The sequence below is a fragment of the Nelumbo lutea genome, chromosome 3 (genome assembly GCF_056320005.1).
Source record: "Nelumbo lutea isolate HS-2025 chromosome 3, American lotus-T2T, whole genome shotgun sequence".
Taxonomy (NCBI): domain Eukaryota; kingdom Viridiplantae; phylum Streptophyta; class Magnoliopsida; order Proteales; family Nelumbonaceae; genus Nelumbo; species Nelumbo lutea.
In genome coordinates, this window is record NC_142686.1 from 25,418,737 (window position 1) to 25,446,066 (window position 27,330).

General features: G+C 38.6%; 1 protein-coding gene across 8 annotated transcripts; it reads left to right on the plus strand.

The window, feature by feature from the left end:
* Positions 1 to 27,035, plus strand: BBX27 (B-box zinc finger family protein). 8 transcript variants are annotated; one of them, XM_088981531.1, is made up of 6 exons: positions 1 to 79; positions 1,023 to 1,347; positions 2,384 to 2,734; positions 15,751 to 15,978; positions 24,694 to 25,004; positions 26,664 to 27,035. In XM_088981531.1, exons 2-6 carry the CDS (start codon positions 1,060 to 1,062, stop codon positions 26,788 to 26,790), a joined length of 1,305 nt encoding a protein of 434 aa, XP_088837657.1. In that variant the 5' UTR covers positions 1 to 79; positions 1,023 to 1,059; the 3' UTR covers positions 26,791 to 27,035. The 8 variants fall into 8 exon arrangements, with proteins under 8 accessions (XP_088837657.1, XP_088837652.1, XP_088837655.1 ...); XM_088981526.1 differs by having other exon boundaries at positions 6 to 102; positions 701 to 1,347; XM_088981529.1 differs by having other exon boundaries at positions 6 to 102; positions 701 to 1,347; positions 2,387 to 2,734.
* The last annotated feature ends 295 nt before the right edge of the window (positions 27,036 to 27,330 follow it).

Consider the following 27,330-nt stretch of genomic DNA (forward strand, 5'->3'; position numbering starts at 1 on the left):
GAAGAGAGAGAGAGAGAGAGAAGAGAGTCTGAGAGAGAAGATGGAAACTCCAAAAGAGAAGCTGAAACAGCAGGGAAATGTGAGTCGCAGAGGTCGTTAATGGTGAAGTTCTGATTGATTTTGTTAGGATTTTGGAAGTTTCTGTTTCATATATTCATATTCTTGACTGCAGTTTGTTACTTGTTTCGTAGAAAACACCTGCTATTGTTTTTCTTATCATGTAACCAGATATGTCTTCGCATTGATCTGCTTTGGTATTAGAACCGTGGATTTTTGTTTTCTAGTTTAAACTGGTTTTGGATTTATCGAGAAAGCTAAATGGTAGGTATGGCTACTCGTTTGGCCTTCATTTTAGAAAATTCTCTTCTTTGGTCGCCAAACTGGAGGCGTTTGGATTTATATCTTGGTTAGGTTTCTAGATTTATTGTTTGAGTAGTTGGTTAGAGATTGAAACTTCTCTTCTGAAGGACTAGATTTTTTCATGTTAAGAGTGGCAGCTGCATGGTGAAATTTGGCTTATGGCATGGGTTTCTTAAACTATGATCAGTCATTAATTTGAATTTCTCTGGTAGAGAGCTTCGTTAGCAATTTGCATAATTTGATTTGCGAAGTGGGTAGAATTGTGGATTTCTGATAGGAATGCAGGAGAAATTCCATTGGTTGTTTCAGCTTTTCTGATTCTAGGACCTTGGTTTATCAGGGAACATTTACATGGAAACTGATTTTATCTTCAACAATCTAAGAGTCTGGGATGTTGAATTTATCACTGGATATGATTTTGATGTTCCGTGGATAAATTTCATGTTGGAAATTGTCAGAGAATTTGAAATTTCTTTATGTTAAGCAAACGGTTTAGAAACTAAGAAAATGGAGAAAGTGTGTGAATTTTGTGGGGAATCCAAGCCTGTGGTGTACTGCAAGGCTGATGCAGCATATCTTTGCCTTTCTTGTGATTCACGGGTTCATTCAGCTAATTCTTTGTCTGAGAAGCATTTCCGAGCCCTTCTTTGTGATGGTTGCAGAAATCATCCGGCATATTCCCGGTGCTTGGATCATCGGATGCTCATGTGTCATGGTTGTGACCAGAAGCTTCATGCAATCGATTCCCAGCATAAAAAACGAGCAATGAGTAGTTACAGGGGTTGCCCCTCTGCCAGGGATTTTGCGGTTTTATGGGGTTATGACTTAAATGAGCTTTGGGCCAGTGGTTTTCAAGATCAGCTTGTCTCAGCCTCATCTGGTTCTCTATCTTCCAGTGTGGCAAATTTGGACATTGCAAGAAACTTATGCCCATTGACTGAAGTGTCTTCTTTGACGGAAGTGGAATCAAACAGTCTACAAGGCACGGTAGGTAGAACTTGCTTCTTTCCATGATTTGTTTGTTTATTGTCTTGTTGGCTTTAAAATGAATTGTCACTTCATCAATCTTACTCTTCTAAGCCTGTTCTTGATATCTTCTACTTGGTAAGAAATCTATAGTCTATGTTTAAGAATATTATAGCCTGTAATATTGCTGGGAGTGTGCTGTCTTTGATGATTTTAGAAACTTTAATTGAAGGCAAGTAAATACAGTTACAACATAAAGGAGGTGGATGCCCAAGATAGATTGCTCTATAAATTCTTTTCTCTTCTCTCTCCATTCTCCACTTTCTACTCATTTATAGCAGCACCTACACTTTACAACCAGGTTATTGTTCTTATTTTGATTGTTATTAGTTAATTATTTTAAGTGATACAAAACAAGTTCTATGGACAGATTGACTGCCTGGGTCAAGTAGTTTTATTTAAAGGAAATGCTTTTTGAGGTCCAGATTATTAGTTTACTCAACAGAGATAGGATTAGCTGAATGCAATAGCTGTTCAGCAGGCTGTGGAACCAATAATAACACTCCACACCAGTCATAAATACATGGAGTAACAACCATTCAGCCTCTCAGTGTGGGCCCCATGTATTTTGTCACAGGAATGGGGCATTATCATTGGTTCCACAGCCTGCTAAACAGCTAAAGTGTTCAGCTAATCCAAATTCCACTCAACTTAGTGAGAGGTCTCATCTAGTTAGTAAGATTTAGGGATATTATGTGCATTATGGCATTATGAAACATTGGCCTGGTCCATTATCTTTAAACAAAATGGGGTCTTGAAACATAGAGTGGAATTTTATGGGTATGATTTTGTTATTTCCTTGCGTATTCTGAAAGTCAATTACCATTCCTAAAATTGTTGAGTCAATGTTAATAGATTAGGATAATCCATGTTAACAACATTATCATTTTATGCTGTGTTTTGGTTCCTCTATTCTTTCTTACAGTGATAATTTCTATATATTTGCAAACATTTCATTTAAATATCTTTACTACATTCTGAGTTGATAATTCAACAGCAGCGAGAAACTTGCATCATTCTGCAACAAATTCTTGACTTAGAAAGGCTTCAGCTCACAGAGAGAAAGAGTCATTCTTCTTTGATCCGTGCAGAAATGCAAGCTGACATATACTCATCTAAAAACAATAATTCAGGCCCACTTGGTGAAGATCTTGATCATAACTTCTTAAATCCTCAAGGTCTTAGTATTGATATTCAACAAATGGACAGAATGAATCATGAGTTACAAGTGCAGCCTTTTCCCTTGCCTTTCTCTCAACTGGAGCTGTTAAACTCTTCTTCAAGTTCTGAAATTCCTTTGCATGGAGACATATATTGGCAGTGCAAGAGTCCCGCCCAGACTAGCCAGGTTTGTTCATTTGTTAATTTAAAATATTGGCATCTGCTGTCTATATGTCATATACTCATAATATCATTGCAGCACTCATTAATCTACATAGTGATCCACTGTTATTCATTGAAATTTCTCTTGGTCAGTTATTGCCCGTGGAAATATTCTGGAATTCTTATTTTCTTTTTTTTTTTTGTAAATGAAATAATGAGCAATATAGAATCATATACTTTTCATTTTGTTCCCAGTACTTCTATTTGAGTTTTCCGTGTTCAACTACCACTTCTATTAAAGATACTCTTAATTCTTGCTAGTTTCCAAGTATTTTATTTTAAATATACAGAGCATTAATTTCAAGTTCTTTTTTCTTTCTTATTCTTTTTCTTTAGTTCCTCTAATGGGTAAGCTCTTAGGCTAACTTTTAGACTGTGACTGAAAATAACATTTTTAAAAGAATTCTTATTTTCTTGTTCTGTTTTAGGGTGGATTGGTTTGGGTTGAGATTCAAACCATCCATCTAACCTTCCAACCCATTAATGAGTAATGACCCATTTAAATAAAATTAAATGGGTAGAAACTCCAACCTGTCCGACCCATTAACCCTGTAATGCATTAAGTCATATGTTTTGGGTCATTATGGGCTTACACTAGGGGTGATCATAGGCCAGCCCAGGCCAGGCTTAACACCTATGATAAGGGTCATAGCCCAGGCCTAGTCCTTGTCTCAGACTGTCCCACACCTTGGCCCCCAAATAAATCCAAGAAATACATCAATAATGCTAAATATAAGTTTTAAATGACTATAAATATGGTACATATACATAAGAAACACATATAAATGAAATGTGAACTATCAGGTATATGTGGAAAATAGTAGAAGAATCAAATCAGTGATATAATGCTTGGATCAGACTGAATGGTTGAACTGGTGACCTGGTGTCCATTCCGGATCCTGGTTTTGGTTTCCACGGTTTGGACGGGATAACTGCCTGGTTAACAATAAAACCTTGGTCCAATGAACATTTTTTGGTTTTATGTTCAGTTTGAGTTTTATAACATTGATCGAAACATTCATATTAGGAAATCAATATGAATTATATTGATACTCAAAAATATTAATTTTAGTTTTTATAAAAATGTGTTAAAACCATCTTTCTCTTAATAACTTATCATGCCATGGAATAATGGAAAGAATGGTTGTCTTTCATGAAGTTGTTCTGGGTGCAAATCAGTTCACATGCATAATTTAAATGGAATTAGATAGTTTACATTAATGGGTATTAGTTGTTTTAGTTAATTATGGAAATGATCTGGGTTTGGGTTAATAATTAATTGTAGAAATTAATCACAAGTTGAGTGTAATGGCTAGAGTTAATTAGTACTTGGAACTAATTACAGCAGTTAGTTATGGTGAGTTAATGCATTGGTTGAATTTAAATGGAGCAAAAATGGGAATTAATGAGATAATGGCAGTTAGAATTAATTATAGAATTGAGAATTTAAAGAGATAAGAAACAATAGAGAATGAGAGAGAGAGAGAGAGAGAGAGAGAGAGAGAGAGAGAGAGAGAGAGAGAGAGAGACACTTCAAAGCGAAATGGGTAGGTGGAGAGAGAACAAGATTATAGAGATTGTTTTGTGTAGAGGGAGAGACTTTGTAATATCATTCATGCAGCTGATCCTATGGGTGGTTGAACCAGTTAAGTAAATGGGTGGGTCAGAAATCTCCACCCCTACACAATGGCATTAGGTTGGCCATTCACCTGGTTGTATCGGCTCAGGATTTGGATGAATTGATTGGATGGAAGTAACCTAATTAATTAACATCTTCTTTTATTGCATAAAGCTTTATTACAATGTTACTAACCTCATTAAAATCTTTAAAGTTTGATATCTTAAAACATATCATAAATTTTATTTAGCTATTATTTAATTCCTAGGTTGGCATTGGATATTAATTCCTAGAATCTTTAGGTGAACTTTTAAGATTTTTTTTTTCTGATTTTCTATGAAATTAGAGACTTTAACTGCTAAATCTAATTAGTATGAACTGTTAGAATAATCTATGTCTACCTATTTTGTTTCTGTTTTTGAATTAACGAAAGGTTTGAAATTCTGCAAAGTTGTGAATTTCTGCTTAAAAGTGTAACTCCTTTTACATTGTGGTAGGGTTCTGTTTGTTGGGGAAGGTGAAAGGGGTCGACAAAACTAAGGAGTTCGTACAAGCGCACAAAACTTACACAGAAGAGTTGGACACCACCTTTAATCCAAAATATTAAGCCATTAGTCTGTGGGCCAGTCCTATATATAAGTCCCTTGCACCTCTTTTTCTTTTCCGATGTGAGGCACAACCACTCAAATGTGCATCCCAACAATCTCCCCCCACGTGTGATTCCATTGTCATCCACACAAAGAACTCCCCTCCAAATAGAAGCCGGTATTATATCACCAACCAACAGACCTTTGCTCACAATGATAGGGAGCCCACACTCAACCGCCAATGGAATGTCATAACCATTCAACCATGGGTGGGCCAAGCCATGAGAATTGCCAATTGTTTACCTGTTCAATAACACTTAACCATGGGAATCAATTTCTTGCTCTTGAAAATCACTCACTATCTACTCTCACCAACCATTTGACAACTGGTAGAGCCATAGGAGGGTGGGCCTTGGTGCAATAGTTGCATTGCTCCATTGTGACCTGGGTGACCAAGGTTCAAATCTTGGAAACAGCCTCTCTGTATGTGCAGGGGTATGGCTGTGTACATCTGTCCCTCCCCAGACCCTGCTTTGGCGGGAGCCATGTGCACTGGTCTACCCTTTTAGAGCCACAAAAGTCACAATATGTATCCATCAAACCGCTCACTAAATGCTCTCGCCATCCATTCAACCATGGAAACTGGCAGAGCCACGGGAGTCACCACATGCATCTGTCAAAACTTGCACCTATCTGAACTTGGCTCATGAGCCAGGGCTTACACATTGGTTGGACACCACCTTTAACCCAAAAGCTTAAGCCATTAGGTTGTGGGCCAATCCTGTATATAAGTCCCTTGTACCTCTTTTTCTTTCCCAATGTCGGACATAACCACTCACACATGCATCCCAACACTGTCATCCTCTTCTATTTTTTCTTTTTGGAAAAAGGTAAGGTAACTTTTATTAATAGATAAAACAGAGTACAACAGGCCCCAAAGGAAAAGGTCCCTTGCTAGGCACAAGAAAATACAATACAGCAAGATTACAGCTCCCAAAGACCTTTAAGCCACCAGATTATGTTGCTGAAGGCCCTTAGTGGCTGAGATCCAGGACCTTAGAAAAACAGTCCCCTCTATTCGAACCATTCTCGGCAGCAATTAAGCCTCTCCACCAACTATCCCTCTCTACCCTAAATCTCCAAATTCATTTACCAAGAAGAGCACTGTTAAAGACCTTTAACCTTCTGACCCCAGGCCTCCTTGACCCACTGGAGAGAAAACCTGATCCTAATTTACTAAGTGGATCTGTCATCTCCTTCTAATTACTAATTAGGATGCCTAGCTTTATGTTTTGACATATTTCAGTCTGTTTTGGATGCAATATTTATAGTTGGAAAAATAAACCTGCCTGTGTGTTTAAAGCTGCATAATCCCAGATAAGTTTTCAATAATTCAGTTGAAACTTTATCACATTCTTGTTGCCCTTGATTGAAATACTACAAATTGAATAATTTAGCATTCTATCATACCGTTGTTATTAGGAGGTCTAAATGTTCAGTCTGTTTTACATGTAGTATCTGTAATTAACAAATGAAATCTGCCCGTTTTTAAAGCTGCAAAATTTCAGTAATTTGGTTGAAAATTTGGCACATTATTAGTTCTCCTAGATATATCAAAAGAACAAAAAGGAAAATAATAAACTACTACAAATAGAATAATTTAGAAGACTTTGTTGAAACTCTGTAATGTTTTTATTGAAGCTCATTTTCCAAATAAATGTAAAGCTATGCTCTTTTATTTTTGGTTTATATTTTCCTTGTTTTTCCTTAGCTTTCTTGTACTCTTATATGGAAACTAGTCAGTCTTCCATACTGTATGGAGATCAAGGCATCTTACTTGTGTGTAAAGTTGTATTCAATCTTGTTATACTTATACACCATTTCACACTTGGATGGGATACACAAAAAATATCTTACTTTTATTCCATTCACTTAAATTTTATTATTTTGTAATTAATGTATGATAAATTTGGACAATTATGTACAGATCAGACCATGTTTGTTTTTGTCAACATAAATCATTTAAATAAATAGAACTAGAATGATGAGTCCAAGAAGGGAGTAAGAAATGCAATGTTAATTGTGAAAGTATCATTTTTTTCTAACATCCAAGCAAATTCAGTAGCGTATGGATCAATAAATGTGCATATTTGTGATATGTTCTAGTCATATTTTTGTTTCAAAAACTTTTTTTAATAATGAATTATTATTTATTAAATGTAGAGAACACTGATGTAGGCCCCACTGCAGTGGTCCCCACTGTGTTCGTAGGACAGCATGTGTAGTTATTTGTTTCAGTTATAGTAGTGTCAGTTTGAGTCAGTTTGTTAGTTCAGTTGTTATTTATTTCAACTTTTATTTACTTTATTTATTATGTAAGTACTAAGGGCAGATGTGTCCTTTCCATTATGTACTAAACATAACCTATAAATAATAAGAAAGTGGCGGCGGCAGATCTGTTAGAATCTGTCCCTCCTTTCAACCACTTGTGTTCTCCTGTTTCTCTTCTATTCTCTCTCCTTTCTCTCACTTTTCTTCTGTTTTGTAAACCTAAAACCTATTAGGATTCAAGACTGATTACAGTCTTGATCTTCTACTTGGTATCAAAGCCTATCTAGGGCTTCTCATGTGTGTCTAGTCCAGCCGACCACATGAGGACTAGCTAGGGCTGGAAGCTTTGAAGAAGTATTCGGTAGCTGAATCTTGGAGATTACCAGGAGAGGTTCGCAACAGTTGAAGACTTGTCGTGGCTTGCAGAGAGTTGGTAATCAGGAAGAAGCAGCAAAGGTTAGGGTTCATGTAACCCTAGAAGACAATAAACCGAAGTACATAAGTAAGTTTTTTTTATTGAGTTTCAGAGACTGCAATCGGTCAAGATAGGTTGGACCTATCTAGAAGGAGTGGTCGGACTGTGTTCAAGTTTGTTTCTAGTGTTTGAATTGCCGAACTGTGTTTAAGTTTGTTTCTAGGGTTTGACTGTTGGGCCGAACCCCCCACCTCTCAGAGGTGATTAGTTTTTAGGGTTTCATATTGCCCTACGACAAGTCCCACTTGTGCGGACTGCTTGGAGAGTGCAGCTAAGCACTTATTTCAGACCTACAGTTGAAACTCTAATTTTGCTCTCGCAGCAATGGGCCCCACAGTAGTGATTTCAGAAAATAGCATCTTAGATTGACAGGCTGCCTGGTACTGTGCATGCCGATTGATTTCAGATCAGATTTTAGTTGATTCCTTGCATATACTGTGATAGGCGATTGATTTCAGATCAGATTTGGGTTAGTTTCAGACCAAATTTCGGATCATATCAGATTTGTGTTGGTTTCGGATCAGATTTCAGACCTGCTTGTTTGACTCTGTTTTCTGGTATAGTGGCTCTAACAGTTTGTAGCCACTGAATCTTGATCAAAGATGGAGTTTAAGGGTCAGGGAGAAAGTAGTTTTGGAAACCACAATTATGGTAGTGTATCTGAAACCGGGTTTCAGATTACAACTATGAGATTTGATGGGTCAAATTATTTGGAGTGGGCTCAATCAGCCATGATGGCTATTGGAGGAAGGGGAAAACTAGGTTACCTCTTGGGAGATGTGAAAGAACCTTCCAAGGAGGACCCAACATACACCAAGTGGGTTCAAGAGAACTATTTGGTTATGGCACGACTGTGTAATTATATGCAGCCAAATATCAGCCGAAATCACTTGTGGGCAAAGACAACCAAAGAGATATGGGATGTTGTGAAAGAAACCTATTCCCAACCCCTTAATGTTGCCAGAGCCTATGAACTGAAGTGTGAGGTGAACAACCTTAAACAAGGAGAGAAGCTAGTTTCTGTCTACTTCTCTACCTTGAAATCCTTGTGGCATGAGATTGACCATTTAGAGACCCTTGAGTGGGAGAGTCCCAAAGATGCATAGACTCACAGAAAGCAAGTCGAGACGAATAGGGTATTTGAGTTTCTGGCTGGTTTGAATTCAGAATATGACATTGTGCGACAACAAATATTGACAAGAGAGAGTGTGACCCTTTCTCAAGCATACTCCCTGGTGCATAGTGAAGAGACCAGGAGGAAAGTCATGATGCAGCCTTAGCCCTCTTTCCCAGCCTTGACAGCTATTAAACCTAAGCCAGGGGGTGACTCAGAAAGGGACCGGAAGAAGGAAGATAAACGGGATCTGGTATGTGAACATTGCAAGAAACCCAAGCACACAAAAGATACTTGTTGGAAACTACATCCTCACTTGGTCCCAGCAAAACTAAGGAATAAGAAGGGTAATGCTCATGTGGCCGTGAACACTGATTCAGCATCCTCATCAGGCACATCCCTCTAGAGACTTTAGCTGCTGTTCGGGCTGCCCTCATACAGTTGGAAAAGGAAGTTGGGAGTTCAGCTCAGCCATCTCAGTCACCATCAGCTCCTGCCACATCTGCATTTGCACATTCAGGTACTCGAGCCTCAGTTTACCATGTTTCAGCTCTAGGTAATACTGACCACTGCTGGGTAATAGATTCAGGTGCATCTGACCGTATGACTAGCTTGCCATCTTTGTTCACTTCTTATCACTTGTCTTCTGGCTGAGATAGAGTATCCATTGCTGATGGCTCTCTTGTTCCCCTTTCGGGCAAGAGGGACATCAAGCTATCGGATACTATCTCTTTATCCTCTGTCTTGCATGTTCCTAAGCTTGATATTAACCTGCTTTCAGTTAATAGTATTACCAAACACATGAACTGTTTAGTAACCTTTTTCCCTGACCGATGTGTTTTTCAGGATTTGGAGACGAGGAAGGTGATTGGGACTGGCTGTGAGACGAACGTGATCTATCTGCTTGGAGAGAGTTCTCCTCGGGAGGAGTTAGTGGATAAGAAATCTTTTGTTTCCCAGTCTGTGAGTTCGGTTATGCTTTGGCATAACCGATTAGGTCATTTGTCTTTTAAGTCTTTGAAGAGTCTGTTTCCTGCTTTATTTGAGTTTGTTGAGTTATCAAAGTTGAGGTGTGAGAGTTGTGAGTTTGCCAAACATTGTAGAACCTCTTTTTCTTTAAGTAATAAAAGGAGCAATTCCTCTTTTGATATTGTGTATACTGATGTTTGGGGGCCATATCATATCTCTTCTATGGGTGGGTACAGATATTTTCTACTATTTGTTGATGACCATACTTGTTTTTCTTGGGTCTATCTTATGCGTTCTTGGGATGAGGTTCCTGCTCTGACCCAAAACTTCCATCAGATGGTTCTCACTCAGTTTGGGACCAAAATCAAAGTCCTTAGATCTGATAATGCAAAGGAATACTTTGCTCAGCCATTGACCTCCTACCTTCTTAGCCATGGAGTTATTCACCAAAGCACGTGCCCTTATACACCACAGCAGAACGGCGTTGCCGAAAGGAAGAATAGGCATATCTTGGAGGTGGCAAGAAGCATTATGTTTACCTCCAATGTACCTATTCACTTCTGGGGTGATGCTATCCTCACAGCAGTTTATCTCATTAATCGAGTTCCTTCCCGAGTTCTTGATATGAGAACCCCCTTTTCCCTCCTATACCCAGACGAGGAGTTGTTCATTGTTCCCCTTAAAACCTTTGGTTGTACCTGTTTCGTTCAGCTTCTCGGGCCTCATCATTCCAAGTTTGAACCTAAGGCCTCCAAATGCATTTTCCTTGGTTATGCACAAACTCAAAAGGGTTATTGCTGCTATGATCCGGTTTTAGGGAAACGGTTTGTCTCCATGGATGTCACCTTCTTTGAGGAGACACCCTATTATCCTAGGGTTTCTCCTCAGGGGGAGAGCAATGAGAGTGGGGCTATTTTGAGTTTCTTTCCACCGGGGGAGAGCAGTGAGAGTAGAAGTGGGGCTGTTCCTTTACCTATTCCACTGGATAATGAAGGCTGTAGTGGTGAGGGTGGTCAGAGGGAGCCGGAGTTGAGAGTCTATCACAAGCGATGCAGGCAGGTTGATCCTAGTCATCGGCAGTCCTGGCCAGCTCCAGTTCCTTCTGCGGCTCCAGATCCAAAGCCTACTGAGATACCTCTCACTGTTGCCACTTCCCCTCTTGTGGATGACCTTGATCTCCCTATTGCCATTCGCAAAGGAAAACGACATTGCACCACTTCTACAGCTCACAGCATCTCACAGTTCTTATCCTATGATCGTCTGTCTCCATCTTACCGGTCCTATCTCACTTCCATTGTCGATGTCCCTATTCCAAGAACAGTGCAAGAAGCCTTATTAGTTCCAGAATGGAAAGATGCAATGCAAGTTGAAATGGATGCCCTGTTGAAGAATAATACTTGGGCACTGGTTGACCCACCAAAAGGAAAGAAACCGGTGGGATGCAGATGGGTGTTCACTGTGAAGCATAATGCTAATGGCTCTATTGAAAGGTACAAAGCCTGGCTGGTTGCAAAGGGGTTCACTCAGACTTATGGTATAAACTACTTGGAGACCTTTGCCCCAGTAGCCAAGATGACCACCATCCGAATTCTGTTATCCCTTGCAGCAAACCATTCTTGGCCCCTATTTCAGATGGATGGTAAAAATGCCTTTCTGAATGGAGACTTACAAGAAGAGGTTTACAAGCAGTTGCCTCCTGGATTCTATGATACAGAGACAGGTAAGAAGGTTTGCCAACTGAACAAGGCATTGTATGGTTTGAAGCAGTCACCTAGAGCCTGGTTTGATAGGTTCAGATTAGCCCTTGGAAAGTTTGGCTATGTATAGGCCCAGTCAAATCATACACTATTCATCAAGAGGGTGGAGTCCTCTCTAACGCTACTTGCAGTATATGTTGATGATATTGTGGTGACAGGAAATGACAGTCATGAGATTGAGTCCCTCAAACAGCTCCTTCATCAAGAGTTTGAGGTGAAAGATCTTGGTGCACTATGATACTTTTTGGGTATTGAGGTTGCTAGATTCAGGCAGGGGATTTTTATCTCTCAGAGAAAATATGTTCTAGATCTGTTGGCGGAAACTGGAAAGTTGGATGTTAAGCTGGCTGATACACCCATCGAACAAAATCACAAGATTAGTGCAAAGGGCGGGGAGCCTCTTGAAGACAAAGTTATGTTCCAACGGTTGGTTGGAAAGCTCCTATATCTCTGCCTCACTCGGCCGGATATCATCTATGCAGTTAGTGTAGTTAGTCAGTACATGCACTCCCCTAGAACTTCTCATCTTCTTGCAACAGAGAGAATATTAGCATGCTTGAAGAGATGCCCGGGTAGAGGTATACTGCTCAAAAACAATAATCACATGAGGGTCAAAGTCTATACAGATGCCGATTGGGCTGAGAGTGTTGATGACAAAAGGTCTACCTCTGGATAATGTGCCCTTGTGGGAGGTAACCTTATCTCTTGGAGGAGTAAGAAGCAGAGTGTTGTTTCCCGCTCCAGTGCTGAAGCGGAATACAGGTCAATGGCTAATGGAGTGGCTGGAATCTTATGGATGAGGTCACTACTTGAAGAGTTGGGTATTGACTATGAAAAGCCCTTAATGTTGTATTGTGATAATCAGGCAGCTACTAATATAGCCCACAACCCAGTGCAGCATGACAGAACTAAACATATCGAAGTGTGTCTTCCGTACATCACATCTAATATGCAGCTCGCGGATATCCTCACCAAGGCTATACCAAGGAAGAAGTTAGAGACAGACCTATCCAAGTTGGGAATGATAGATATCTACTCCCAACTTGAGGGGGAGTGTAGAGAACATTGATGTGGGCCCCACTGCAGTGGTCCCCACTGTGTTCGTAGGACAGCATGTGCAGTTATTTGTTTCAGTTATAGTAGTGTCAGTTTGAGTCAGTTTGTTAATTCAGTTGTTATTTATTTAAGCTTTTATTTACTTTATTTATTATGTAAGTACTAAGGGCAGACGTGTCCTTTCCATTATGTACTAAACATAACCTATAAATAATAAGAAAGTGGCGGCGGCAGATTTGTTAGAATCTGTCCCTCCTTTCAACCACTTGTGTTCTCCTGTTTCTTTTCTATTCTCTCTCCTTTCTCTCGCTTTTCTTCTGTTTTGTAAACCTAAAACCTATTAGGATTCAAGACTGATTACAGTCTTGATCTTCTACTTTAAATATTATCGAGTTAATATTCGTTTAAAATATGAATGTCTCCACAAAATGAAATTCAAAAGATACATATGGATCAAAGAATAATCTATGTGGTGGGAGGGTGACTTCGAATGTGGAAATTGTAAATAGAAAATCACATTGTTAGGGGGAGTGCAGTACATTCTAGGCACATGAAGGGTTCTTGACACACATTGTATATACTCACCATTCTTTATTAAATACTAATAAAATAATACACTACTGATCAAAAAAGGAAAAAAAAAGAGTGAACTATATGGTGTATTCTATCATATTCTTCATGATAAGAAGCATGATTTTAAAAATAATTAATATTTCAATTAAAAAAATTAACTAATTAAAAGCATTTATCAAAAAAAATAAATAATTAAAAAGTAACTATAAATAATTAGGTGGGAGAGAGATCAAGGAATGAATGTGCATTTGGTGTATTTTAGTCACAATATGGTAATTGTCATAACAGAGTTGTGAAAAGATGCTAATATTAATTAAAATTGAGAACAATAGAAAAGAATGAATTAGGAAATATAATAGAAAATTGACTATAGATGGATGTGATAGATGTATCATAAATATACAATTACCCATTGATAAATGTGTTGCTTTTCCACCATAGTGTTGACCATGCATTAGTATTTGTGTCTATACATTAGAGTTATGCCACTTATTGTAGATATTGTATTTACAATTCTAAATGGAAAGATCGATTTATATGAATCTTTATTGGTGCTTGCTTTGTTATTTCCTATTGTTTTTTAGATTTCGAACAAATTCATGATATTTTCATAGCTTTCATAGTTTATTTATTTATTTCCCTAAAACTCATCAAATTAGTTCTAAATCTAGGGGATACCCAAAATTGATGTCAATACCAAATTCTTCAATGAACCTCCAGCCAAATGATACAATTTGCGAGGGACCACCTATTAACATTCCCATCTCTTCAAATTTTGTTTTTCTTCTTTGTTATTTCAAATGTTTCTTAGATCCATATTCCTAAATTAAACCCTAATATTCCCATGTTCTACAGTGTCACCTATCAATACCAACTTAGCAAGTTGATTTCTTCTAGTTGCAAAATTGTGTTAGAATTTACCTTTTCCTAGTAAAGCTCGATCCATACCTAAACCATGATTTCCCCCTGAGAATGCTACCAATTTGTGTTGGGCATAATCAATCTTATATTAGAATGGCAGTGCTTTGACATATCAGGTCCCACACAAATGCACTAGATCTACAGTGTTCAAGAAATTATATTCAAGTGTGATTTGATCAAACTGTATGACTAGCTCCTCTTTCATCCTAATTATGCATATCTGTATACCATCAACACATATTCAGCTGTTAAGCCCACAAATTTGACCTCACTGGTTCACCAAAAAAAGACTCCAATACGAGACATAGTGTGCATTATTGTACTCAGTAGTTTTTTGCAGTTTCCTCAAATAAACACACATAGATAATTTGACACTTTGGCCATGTTCTTATAAGCTTTCTCTATTTTTAGAGCTAGTCTTCAAAATATCTAGGTACTCAGGTCTTTAAGTAATCTGAATTTCCTTTAAACAGTTTAAAGGTAGACCAATCCAGGGCCATGCCCCATTAAGCTTGTTTTTCCAACCGAACTGCCCTTATAAACAAAGCTTGTATTAGATGTAGATTTGTTTATTGTACTTGGAAATTGGTTGTGTGCTTTAAATATGGGTTTTTCTGCCTATGCACTTTAGTTTCTCTGTATGTATTATAGGACTTGGTGTCCAAAATATCTAGGTGCTTAGCTCTTTTGATTAATATGCTTTTCTTGTTAAAAGTTAAATGGCCACAAGATTGGGTGCTGCCCCTTAATCTTGTGTTCTATTTCTTTAGGCACCCATTAATGTATTTTTACAATTAATGTAATCTCTTGATATGAGAAAGGTCAATACATGAAAGGAAACGGAATGCATTTTTTGAAGAAATCTTGCTCAATTTTTTATATTTCTTCAATCAAGAGCTTAAGTTTTATCTCTATTAGGCTTTCCTAGTTAAAGATCTTAAGGTTCCACCTCTAGAAGTTTAATGATTCCTACAAATAAGGGTTGATTGATTCTCCTTGGTTACTGAGTAATTCTGATCCATGAGGGACTCCACAACTCTCAAGTTGTTCCAGGTTGATCTCACCCATATGTCCATTTGCAGCTTTTCCTGCACAGTAATATGAACATTTACCTGGTCTAGCTTGCTTGGTTGTTATCCACTTGTCTAATGATCAACTATATCACTTTATTGACCTCTCAAAAGATTAGGTTGTTTATGATGATGAAAAGAATGTCTGTATCAAGTTGTTGGCAATGTTAAAATAGACTTCGGTATCTGATGGTGAGATACCACATTGGGCTGGACTAGCTGCGGAGTTCACTCCCAACCCTCAATCTTGTGATGGTAAAGGGTATGGTTTGCATGAAAAGGTTTTTGCTTTTTGGTTGTTAGTAATGGTAGGAGATGAAAGATTCATCATCATTTGTAGTTCATTATGATGCTATGGCATCTCATATGAACTTCTCTGCAAAGGTATCGCTTTCTGGAAATTTATGATATTTTCATTCATCTTGCTACAAAATTATGATACTCTCATTCACTTGTCTTTCTCTGCCATGCTAATATATCCAAAACTTCTTTCTTTCTTAACTCTTGCAGCTGTGGACTCAAACTATGGAAGATCTTGGAATTTGTGAGGCAACTGTTTGCAATGATGATTTTAATATACCTGATGTTGATCTGACATTCCAAAATTATGAAGAACTATTTAGTGGTGATCAAGATCATATTAGATCGTTATTTTCTGAGAAGGACATTGGTTTCTCCTCCATGGACAAGGATATATCCCTTGAAAAATCAGATAATGGCTACTCAACAGCAATAGAGGTTATATTGTTATCTCTATCTCCTTAACATGATGGGAACTTTCTGAAGTTATGTTTAGTAACTTGATGCATGGTTTAAAATTATGCATTGGTTTAAACCCTGAGATTTATGTCATATTTTGTTATTTTTTCACAAGTTTCTACAGTTTGAGGATTGCATAATTTCCATTAAATTTTTAAGCAAATGATGTAGTTTGTTATCAAGTAGTTTCTTGTAGAACAATTTTGTTACCTATCAAACATTAGTCACTTCCATGCTAATCTGTTCTCAAACCGAACATGGAAAATCAGTATGGCATCCAAAAATATTATTTTCCTACTTGTTACTTTTCTGTGACTGTTTCATGGTTCAAAACAGTGGCTGTCCATTTTATCCTGTGTTGAATGATGAGAAAGTTGGCCCTCTAATAAATAATAATCAATGTAAAAAAATTATTAATAGGTAATTTCTATAAAAAATTGCTTTATAAATTTTCTTGGGAACATTGTATGTGTTTGTGCAATTTTCATTTTTCAATATACATGTATAAAGACAATACAGAAGTGTAATGTTTGCTTTCATGATGAATCTTTCTTCACACTAAAAGAAAGATAGACTCCTTTAGCAATTAAAAATGGAAAACAGAAAGTACGAAGAACTGATAAGTTCTGGCATGCAATACCAAATTAAAGAGAATGGAGCATAGAAAGGACTTCTGTTTTTGCTTTTTCTAATCTTTCAATACCAAATCTCTCTTCAACATTTTTATTTCTTTGTGATGTCAACCTTTAAGTATAAATGGTTTGTATATAAAAGGATATTAAAGTTATCTTTCTCAAGGAATTTCCTTTTAATTTTGACATTTTAATTACCATGTAAGAAAGTATGGTGTCAGATATGCATATGTAGAAAATTCATGCAAAGAATATGCACACTATAGGTATACATAAGTAGATTCATATAGAAAATACATTCCAGTTTTCTATTATATATAGTTTATTTCTCATAAATTTATTAGTTAGGAGATGTTATAGGATATTAGTTATATGCCATGTCACATTGACAGCTTAGAGCCTCAAAACGTAATTAAATTGTAGTAGCTATTTATTTATATATTGTTAGTTACTGTATTTTAGTGCTGACCTTATAGATGGTCAATATTCTTGACAAGGCTGCTGCAGAAATATGAGTGATATTTAAGGAAACACACTTAAACGGAAAACTTTGTTTTCTGTCTGCCAAACTGTTCTTGTCTTAGGGACTTGTGATGGCATTCCCATTTAATCCTTCCCCCAGTTCTATGGGAAAAATGTAAAATGTTTAGGGGAAAATACCATGAAGTTCTCAAGGTGTTGAATGTTGCAATTGAATTTCCTCCCATGTATCTCCATATGGTTGATGTCTTCAACTCTTTAAAATTATTACCTGTTTATGTTCTAATCTGTGCAAGTCTTTTTTTCACTTTTTCCCCAAATGCATATAAAATTCAAGTTTAACTTTTGAAGCTTCCAGATCTTATGAATGTAAAAGAACAAATAGGCACATGGTTTTTCATCATTTATATTATTTGGTGGAACTTACCTTAATTGGATCTACTTATAGATTAGTTCTGACTTTTTTCTTGATAGATGCCATACTTTTTCTTTTTGTCATTACTCTCAAATTTAAGCATGATTTAAGGAAAAAATTTAATGGATGACGATAGATGGAGAAAAAACAGGTAGGTGTATTTCTATATTTTAATGTGCGAATATCTGATAGCGTGTCAATCATTAGAGCATACATACACAAAACCCCCTGCCCATTAACATATGAAACTGAAAGCAGAAACCCACTAAATGGAAATACTTATTTTAGCAAATTAATGATCTTTCAAAAGGGCCTAGAAGACCTAGAGGCAGGCCAAATCAGGCAGGGGGTGAATTAGTGAGAAATTGATTTGAGGGCCCATAATTTAACACTGGATATAGCACTGAACAGAGCTGAATAGCAAAACAGGATTCATGTAGCTGAACCCATCTATTGGGAACTTTGGCTTTTTTGTGTTAATGATCTTTCCAAAGATTATAGTCTCTGGGTACCTGAAGTCTCAGATCTCACGCTAAAGAATGAATCCTTCTTACATAGAGACATGGAAGGACTCCAGAAGAAAAAGGAATGAAACAAAAAAATCTAGCCTATCATACCTGGATGCTTGTAGGAGGGTGCTGCAAATATTTTAATTGTGGTGTAAATTCATGTTTGACACCTGTATAGCCATGTATTTTATGTATCTGGGTAAAAAATCTAGTCAATATGGAACTAAACCTAAAACAGAACTATAAAGATACTAGAAGTTCAGGACTGTTATCAGTCTTGAACCCTAATGAATATCAGGATCGAAGATAAGCAGAAAGAAAGAGGAGAGAAGAGAAAGAGGGCGAAGAAGTAGTAGAACACAAGGGTTGAAAGGAGGAGCAGAAGCATCATATTCTGCCGCCGCCACTTTAATTAATATTTATAGGTTATGCTCATTACATGGAAAGGACAGATCTGCCCTTTGTCTTTACATAACAAATAGAGTAAAACAAAGACTGAAATAAATAACAACTGAAACAACTAAATGACCAATAGCTAACCCTAGGCAGACTAGAATATCTTCTACCCTATGAACACAGTGGGACCGTAGCTGTGGGGCCCACTTCAGTGTTCTCTACACTCCCCCTCAAGTTGGGAATAAATGTTTATCATTCCCAACTTGGATAGATCTGCCTCTAGCTTCTTCCGTGATACAGCTTTAGTGAGGATATCTGCCAGTTGCATATTGGAGGTGATGTATGGGAGACATACTTCTTGTGATGAGACCCTCTCTCGTACAAAGTGTCGATCAACTTCAATATGTTTAGTCCTGTCATGCTGCACTGGGTTGTGTGCTATATTAATAGCCGCTTGATTATCACAATACAGCATCAGGGGCTTCTCATACTCAACGCCCAACTCAAGTAGTGATCTCAGCCAAAGAATTTCAGCCACTCCATTAGCCATTGACCTATACTCAGCTTCAGCACTGGATCGAGAGACAACACTTTGTTTCTTACTCCGCCAAGAAACCAGGTTACCTCCCACAAGAGCACAATATCCAGAGGTAGACCTTCTGTCATCAACACTCCCAGCCCAATCGGCATTTGTATAGACTTCCACCTTCATGAGGTCATTGTTCTTGAACAGTATACCTCTACCCAGGCATCTCTTCAAATATGCTAGTATTCTTTCTGCTGCTAGAAGGTGTGTGGTTCTAGGAGAATGCATGTACTGACTGATAACACTAACGACATAACTGATGTCTGGTCGGGTAAGGCATAGATATAGGAGTTTTCCCACTAACCGCTGGAACATAACTTTGTCTTCAAGCAACTCCCCACTCTCTGCATTAATCCTGTGGTTCTGTTCAATAGGTGTATCTGCAGGTTTGACACCTAGCTTTCCAGTTTCAGCCAAGAGATCTAACACATATTTCCTTTGAGAGACAAAAATCCCCTGCTTAGATCTAGCAACCTCAATACCCAAAAAATACCGTAGTGTACCTAGATCTTTCACCTCAAACTCTTGATGAAGAAGCTGTTTGAGGGACTCAATCTCATGGTTGTCGTTTCCTGTGACCACAATATTATCAACATAAACTGCAAGTAGTGTCAGTGACGACTCCACCCTCTTGATGAATAATGTATGATCTGACTGGGCCTGTACATAACCGAACTTCCCAAGGGCTAGTCTGAATCTGTCGAACCAAGCTCTAGGTGACTGCTTCAAACCATACAAAGCCTTATTGAGCCGACAAACTTTCTTACCTGCCTCTGTATCATAGAATCCAGGAGGCAACTGCATGTAGACCTCTTCCTGCAAGTCCCCGTTCAGGAAAGCATTCTTAACATCCATTTGGTACAAAGGCCAAGTGTAGCTTGCTGCAAGAGATAATAGAACCCGAATGGTGGTCATCTTGGCTACCGGGGCAAATGTCTCCAAGTAATCTATACCATAAGTTTGAGTGAACCCCTTTGCAACTAGCCGAGCTTTGTACCTCTCAATGGAACCATCCGCATTATGCTTCACAGTAAATACCCACCTGCATCCAACTGGTTTCTTTCCTTTGGGCAAGTCAACTAGCTCCTAGGTATTATTTTTCAACAGGGCGTCCATTTCAATTTGCATTGCACCTCTCCACTCCGGGATTGATAGGGCTTCTTGCACTGTTCTCGGAATAGGGACATCAGCAACAGAGGTGAGATAGGACCTGTAGGAGGGAGATAGGCGATCATAGGACAAAAACTGGGAGATGCAGTGGGCTGTAGATGTGGTGCAATGCCGTTTTCCTTTACGGAGGGCAATGGGAAGGTCAAGGTCATCTGCAAAGGGTGAGGTAGCAACAATGGAAGGAGTCTCTATGGGCCCTGGGACTGTAATATCTAGACTTGGAGTCGCAGAAGAGATTGTAGCTGGCTGGGACTACTGATGACCAGGATCAATCTGCCTGCATTGCCTATGATAGACTCTCAACTCCCGATCCCTTTGGCCACCCTCGCTACTACAACCCTCATCATCAACTGGAATAGGTAAGGGAACAGCCCCAAAGGTATTAACCCTGCCCTCACTGCACTCCTCCCCCTGAAGAAAAAGACCCAAATCTCCACGCTCACTACTCTCCCCCTGAGGAGAGACCCGAGAATAGTAGGGTGTCTCCTCAAAGAAAGTGACATTCATGGATACAAACTTCTTCCCTGAGACAGGATCATAACAACAATAACCCTTTTGAATTTGTGCATAACCAAGAAAGATGCATTTGGAGGCCTTGGGTTGAAACTTGGAGTGATTTGGACCAAGAAGCTGAACAAAACAGGTACAACCAAATGTCTTGAGGGGAATAGTGAACAACTACTCATTGGGGTATAGAAGGGAAAAATGAGGTTTCATATCAAGAACCCGAGAAGGAATCCGATTAATAAGATATACCGCCGTAAGGATAGCATCACCCCAGAAGCGAATAGGGACATTGGAGGTAAACATAATACTTCTAGCCACCTCCAAGATGTGCCTATTCTTCCTCTCTGCAACCCCATTCTGCTGAGGTGTATGAGGACACGTGCTCTGGTGGATAACCCCATGATTAAGGAGGTACGATGTCAATGGCTTACCAAAGTATTCCTTTGCATTATCAGATCTAAGTACTTTTATCCTGGCAAAGTTTAACAATTATATTACTATTTTCATTTTTACTTGGTCTAATGGTAAAATATCAAGATGACAAGCACGAAAACATGGGTTCAAGTCTGAGAACAACCACTTTGTGTAAAAAATTGCCAATGGTAAGGTCCATTTCCAGTATACCCCTCCAAGATGCTGGATAGCCAAGACCATAATTGGTAATGAACCTTCATCCTATTTGTTTTTCCGGTTTTATATCCTCAATACAATTTGCATTGTTGCATTCAACATGAGCTCTTGTTTTGGATTATAAGAGATATGAAAAGCAAAAGGAGAGGAGGATGGAGAATGTTGTTGCCAAATTTGGAGTCAAGGGTAGCGAGGTAATTTCTGAGGTTCGAGGGTTGCGGGTCCCACCTACTAAGAGTCAAAAGATGTCAAAGGCCCCAAGAGTGTTCCCAGGGGCGAGGACTCTGACGGTCAAGTTAGCCAAGGGCTTAGAGTAAGCTAAGGTCACCACAAGAGAGTAAGTGTTAGCTCAAGTATGCATGTTTGTACCTTTAGTTGTAGTGTCCCTTTTATAGTCGGAGTCGCCCAGGAGAGGAGTAATGAACAACAAGTAACCATCCCATAGATTGTGATCACGTAGGGGGAGTTAAATAGGCATCAGCCGACCACAACCCCATCATTAGAGAGCCAGGAGTAAGCCAAGATCATGTGTCTGCATTAAATACTTCGCAACCGTTCAGGGCGGGAGTTACCTCGTTGCCCTTTGGGGGAGTGTGAACTGATGGAAGTACCCCTAGCCGACGCCATGTGTTGGGGTCTAGTGAGTTGACCAAATATACCTACATCACTTTCCCCCCACTCTCGAGGCCTTAGTCGAGGCTGTTGGAAGGGCTATGCCAAGGGCTCGGCCTCGGCCGATGAGAGTAGACATCAGTTTTGGCAGTGCTTTTTGTAGTTGTTCATAGACAAGCGCTTTGTGAGTGATACTGTCATGCTCGTACTCAATTTGACGTTCGTGACCGGGACGGATTCATGTTGTTGCAATCAGATTACCGTGACCCTCACAGGTGTTTGCTGCCACTGCTCGATAGCCGTGTCTGGGATGGGCGCCAACTTCTACTATCAGGTAGCCATGTCCAAGACGGGCATTGGCTTCTGCTATCATGGAGTCATGACTAGGACGGGCAATTGAGCAGACACCCCGGTTTAGTGTATCCTAAGTCGGAGGTGACGAGCGAGCCAGCTTCGGGTCTCAGTGTCATTCTGTCTTTCGAGGTTAGTGCCATGTGGAGGCCATCGGCGTGGACAGTTAAGGCAGTTCGATTACAGCCTTTGGATGGAATGGATCTTAATCGTTCATTTTCCTTTAGAAAGGAGAGGAGATGGGGGAGAATCCACCATTTGCTTGTTGTGCGTTCACTTGGAGCTTCTCAGACCACCTTGTCTTTTAGTCACTTCTTTTCTAACCTTTTTCAGTAAACCTTTTCTTGGTAAGGCCTCATCTTCCATTATGTCAACTTCTAACTCTAGCTGTGAGGCCTATTCCCTTCCTAATTGGAGTGATCCCAGTAGTACCCCTATTCCCAGCATCAGTGGGAGTGAGAGTAGCAATAGTAGTTCCGAAGGCACCTCTTACACTTCTAGTGTGGAGGTTCTGTAGGAAAGAGTCACGACTCAGGGGGCCAAGCACGATCATCAAAGGGTGGACTCCGTGAATGAGAGTACCGGGTCCACCATGCTGAGGAGTGATGTCCCTGTGTGTCCCACTGTCAAGCCTTCGAGGGGAGATGCCCTAGGGAATGCACCGGCACTTCCCATGGTGGTGGATGGAGAGGAGGCCGAGGGGCTGACTGGTGAAGAGGAGATTGAGGCCAAGGGCCGCTGCATGAGGCTGGAGCGCCCTCCTCGCTCTGACTTAGATAGCATACTCGGCAGGAAGCAGATTAGGGCCTGGCTGAGAAGTACTTCATTCCGAGGGACTATAGGATTAGAGTCCCTTGTGTTAGGGTTGCCCAGGAGAGGAGTAATGAACAACGAGTAGCCATCCCGTAGATTGCGGTCATGTAGGGGGGAGTTAGAGAGGCGTTGGTTGACCATGACCCCTTCATTAGTGAACCGGGAGTAAATGCGCTAGGATCGTGCTTCTGCATTAAATGCTTTGCAACCATTCAAGGCGAGAGTTACCCTGTTGCCCTTTGGGGGAGTGTGAATTGACACAAGTACCCCTGGCTGATGCCACGTGTTAGGGTCTGGTGAGTTGACCAAATATACCTACATCAAAGAAGAAAGGAGAAGTGTCAAGAAATAAGTAGGGGGGATTGAGACGAATTGATGAAATCTCCTGTCCTTCCACTTGTTAAATTCAGTTAACTGTCCAAGATTACGAAAATTTTGTGAGTAGTCATATCAGTTGTAAACTGTAAAAGATGTTGTGGGATTAAAAAGGCCCTAAATGAAGAACTGTAACATAAAATGACTGGAAACTGCAAAATACCAGACAAAATAATAGGAGAAGATCCATTGCAGAAATTAATAGAAGAATGATAACAGATCAGTTCTCAATATCAGTCAACTAGAGAGAACGAGGAGGAAGAAAGCAGACTTTATTGCTGAAACAGAAAATTAGTTTAATATGATAAGATGAACAATTTGCTTGAACAATTCTAGGAGACTTTATAGTCTCCCAAAACCATATAAGACATCAATATTATGTGCCTAAACTACCCTTGGTCATCGGGAACCACCAAAAGACATCAGAGTTTACCAATTGTACTCCCCAAAATACCCTTAAAGAAAAAGAACAAAACTTATCCTATTTTTTCCTAACCATAAAAATAATTGTAATGCACTAACTACTGGACCTATTAACATGAAACTTGAATCACAAAAATGCTATGACAGGGCAACCCTAGATGTGGAGCCCCTTGGTCAACACGAACTGTTGACTGTCCTAGAAATCCAGCAATATTAACCTCCCTTGATGAAAACCTTTCCGTAGTCTAATTAGCTTGAGTTTTGGATGGTTTCCTCTACACTTATTAAGCTTCAATATCTAAATTGTGTCTGCAATCACTGTCTAGAAGTTGGACTGTTGACATAAGCAGTGATGAAAGCCTATCTCAACCTATTCTGATGAAGTGCAACAGGAGGTGAAAGCCTTTGCCACTACCTCAAGTATCAATTTTTGACACATTTGGTCCACTTACTTTGAAGATGAAGTAACCTGTAGGAGAGAGGCTTGTTGCCCCAACGAAGTTTCATAGATAAATCTAGTTATGCTTTGGTCACAACCGTGTGAACAAAGCCACTATCTCTGGGGAAATTCATGCTAAAGTTGGGCATATATGCTTTATTTTCCTACAAGTACTCTAACTCCCATTACCATTTCAACTATCAGATGTTGACTGTTGGGATTGATGACTAAAGATGACTAGAATTTTCATAAAGATATCACTTTCAGTATCTTTTGTATAACTTCCCTATATGACCTCGTAACTTTTTTTTTTCTCTAACGTGTAACTTCTTTATTTCTTCTTTCTACTATGACAGGATATTTCAGTTGTTCCATCTGTTTATGTCTCTCAATCATCTCATCAGTACAAAAGCATTGGACACTCTGATCAATCTTATCAAATTGGTGGAAGCATGGATTCTCATCATTTAATTCGACCATCTTACTCATGTTTGTCATTCTCTGTTTCAAGGCTCAGTGCTGAAAGCAGTGCCTCCGATTGTCTTGACAGTGGAATTTCTCCCAACATTATACAAGCATCATGGAATTCACCAGATGTGGAGAATACTCATTCTGAAGCCAAAGAAAATGCCATGATTAGGTACAAAGAGAAGAAAATGGCTCGGACGTAAGTATCTTACTATACTAATGCTTTTGAAGCTGGTAATAATATGCTGCAATACTACTCTCCCATTGATACCACTGGTGGATTACCAATTCTTTATCTATTCTATTACCCTAGGTTTTAATTTGGTTGATGTTAGTTCAAGGTTCTGGATGGACCAAACATTTGGCTTAGCACGATGTCTAATGGATACCTGGACCTATAATGTTATCCAATTAACTATTTGATATTTATGATGTAAAAACTGCTTGGAAATATAACATCGAAAATATTTCGATCTGAGAATTTGGTGTTATTTTTGGTTGTCAGGATTTTTTTAGAAGTTTAAATTCACATATAGCTTACTCAAGGAAAATGATTTTTGACTTTCAAATATAACAGTTATTCCTAAATCCACAAGAATGGGATTGACCAAATATGGACATTATTCTATTGGCATAAATGGACATGGATGAAATACTGATCAAGAATTGATTTTTTGATGGAAGACATCATAAAAATAAGTACAAGCTAAATAAATTTTCTTTAATCATAGATTCTTTAGGTTTATGACCCAAGTTTGTCCTGGCTATTCGGTAGTCTTGGGCGGAGGGGTGGACTGAATATGGACCTAAAAGTTAGGAGCTTCTGAAGAATGTGGCCTCTCCCAGACTTCATCCAGATCATTCTTGTCAGCCCAAGATTTAAGGGTAATCCACCAGTGGTGGATTACCAATTCATTATCTATTCTAAACAGTGAAGCCCCTATTCTGTTTAATATGTATGAAAGAGGATTAATAGAAAAAGAAGAACAAGGAAAAAAACTAAGGGATACTCCTCTTTTGTCCTCTTTTTCTTTCACCCTCTTCAGAACCCTTGGATATCTTATATTTCAAATGTAAATAAAACATATAAAACATATATTAGCAGAAATACTAACAAAGGCATCTCTTGTAATAAAATTATAACAAGGCACCTGCTTTATTTTTATTTTTATTTTTTGTCACCTAGGTGGCTCATTCATGGCATTCAGCCTAGCACCCCCTCCAACCTGAGTACCTAGTATGGAATTGGAAATACAAAATTAGCATTGTCTTCATAGTTTGAAGTCTTTTTGATCAAGGATAATTAATGAAAAATGCTGGAAATATCTGTGGAGCCTCACCAGGAAAAGAGGATGTCATTTTGCTCAACAATATATATCTGTGGAGCCTCACCAACAACATACATACAAACGTGTGGGGAGGGGGGTGTACATTATCTTTGTCCTAAGGAAATTAGCATATAAAATCAGAAGCACACGAAAACTTGCAGGCAAAGTCCAGAAAAGATCTCTTGGAGAATAGAACCAATGGATACATGATGTTCCAGACCTTAGTCAACTTTCATGGGTTAAGCTAAACCTGTCTCCAGTTTACAGAGGAATAGTTTCAATTGCAAACCCAATCATTTGGAACCAGGAAACTGCAAGAACCCAAGATCATCATGGATGGAAATACATATGTACATACATAATATATATGCAACTCTGCCAAGTTTGTATTACTGGTATTATGGTGTCTATATGCATCCCTGCTTAACTTCAAATACATTTATGGAATTATACTGTCTCTGTTTTATTTTTTGGCAAATTATGCTCTGTTATGAAGACATAATGCTGAATTAAGTTTCCTCTGTTCTAAGGTATGAGAAACGAATCCGATATGCTTCTAGAAAAGCTACAGCTGATGTAAGGAAACGGGTCAAAGGAAGATTTGTCAAGGCAGAAGTATATGAATCTGATACTATTAATATGACAAGAAGCTATTGAATACATTTTTCATTGTTCTGTCATTCTTGGTTTTGTACATATTCAATCTGATACAAGTTGGAACCAGGTTGTCTGGTATTCACCACTTGTATTAATTCAGTTTATTTCATTTTCTGGGCCTTGCATATGCATGAGCCATGTCATGTTTTATTGAAGCAAAAAAGCTTTAAAGCTAGAAGCTTGGTATTCATAAATATTTTTTTCTCTCTTGGCTTTAGCAAAGAAATAATGGCCTGATTTCTGCATTTGTCTTATGTTGTTTTAGGCAATTAAAACAACAGTTTTTGAAAACAAGTTTAGTTTTGATGGCATTGATATTTAAGAAGATCTTATGCTTTGATGTTGTCAATACCAGAAACTGTGAAACTGTCCATCAAAGTGGCCAAATGGTTGGTATATGCTGAAGATAACATTGCAAATGGAGTCGTTTCAATATATACTGGAAAATGGAAATATTTGATTCTCATATTTGCCATCATTAATGAAACTATATCATACTAATAGGTTATATATTACCTCTCTGACTAGAAATCACATAAT

Excerpts from the sequence above, each read along its gene's own strand:
- BBX27 (XM_088981526.1), top strand. The coding sequence starts at position 868 with ATGGAGAAAGTGTGTGAATTTTGTGGGGAATCCAAGCCTGTGGTGTAC. Across the intron at positions 1,348-2,383 it reads CAAACAGTCTACAAGGCACG|CAGCGAGAAACTTGCATCAT; the intron begins GTAGGTAGAACT and ends ATAATTCAACAG. Across the intron at positions 2,735-15,750 it reads GTCCCGCCCAGACTAGCCAG|CTGTGGACTCAAACTATGGA; the intron begins GTTTGTTCATTT and ends TAACTCTTGCAG.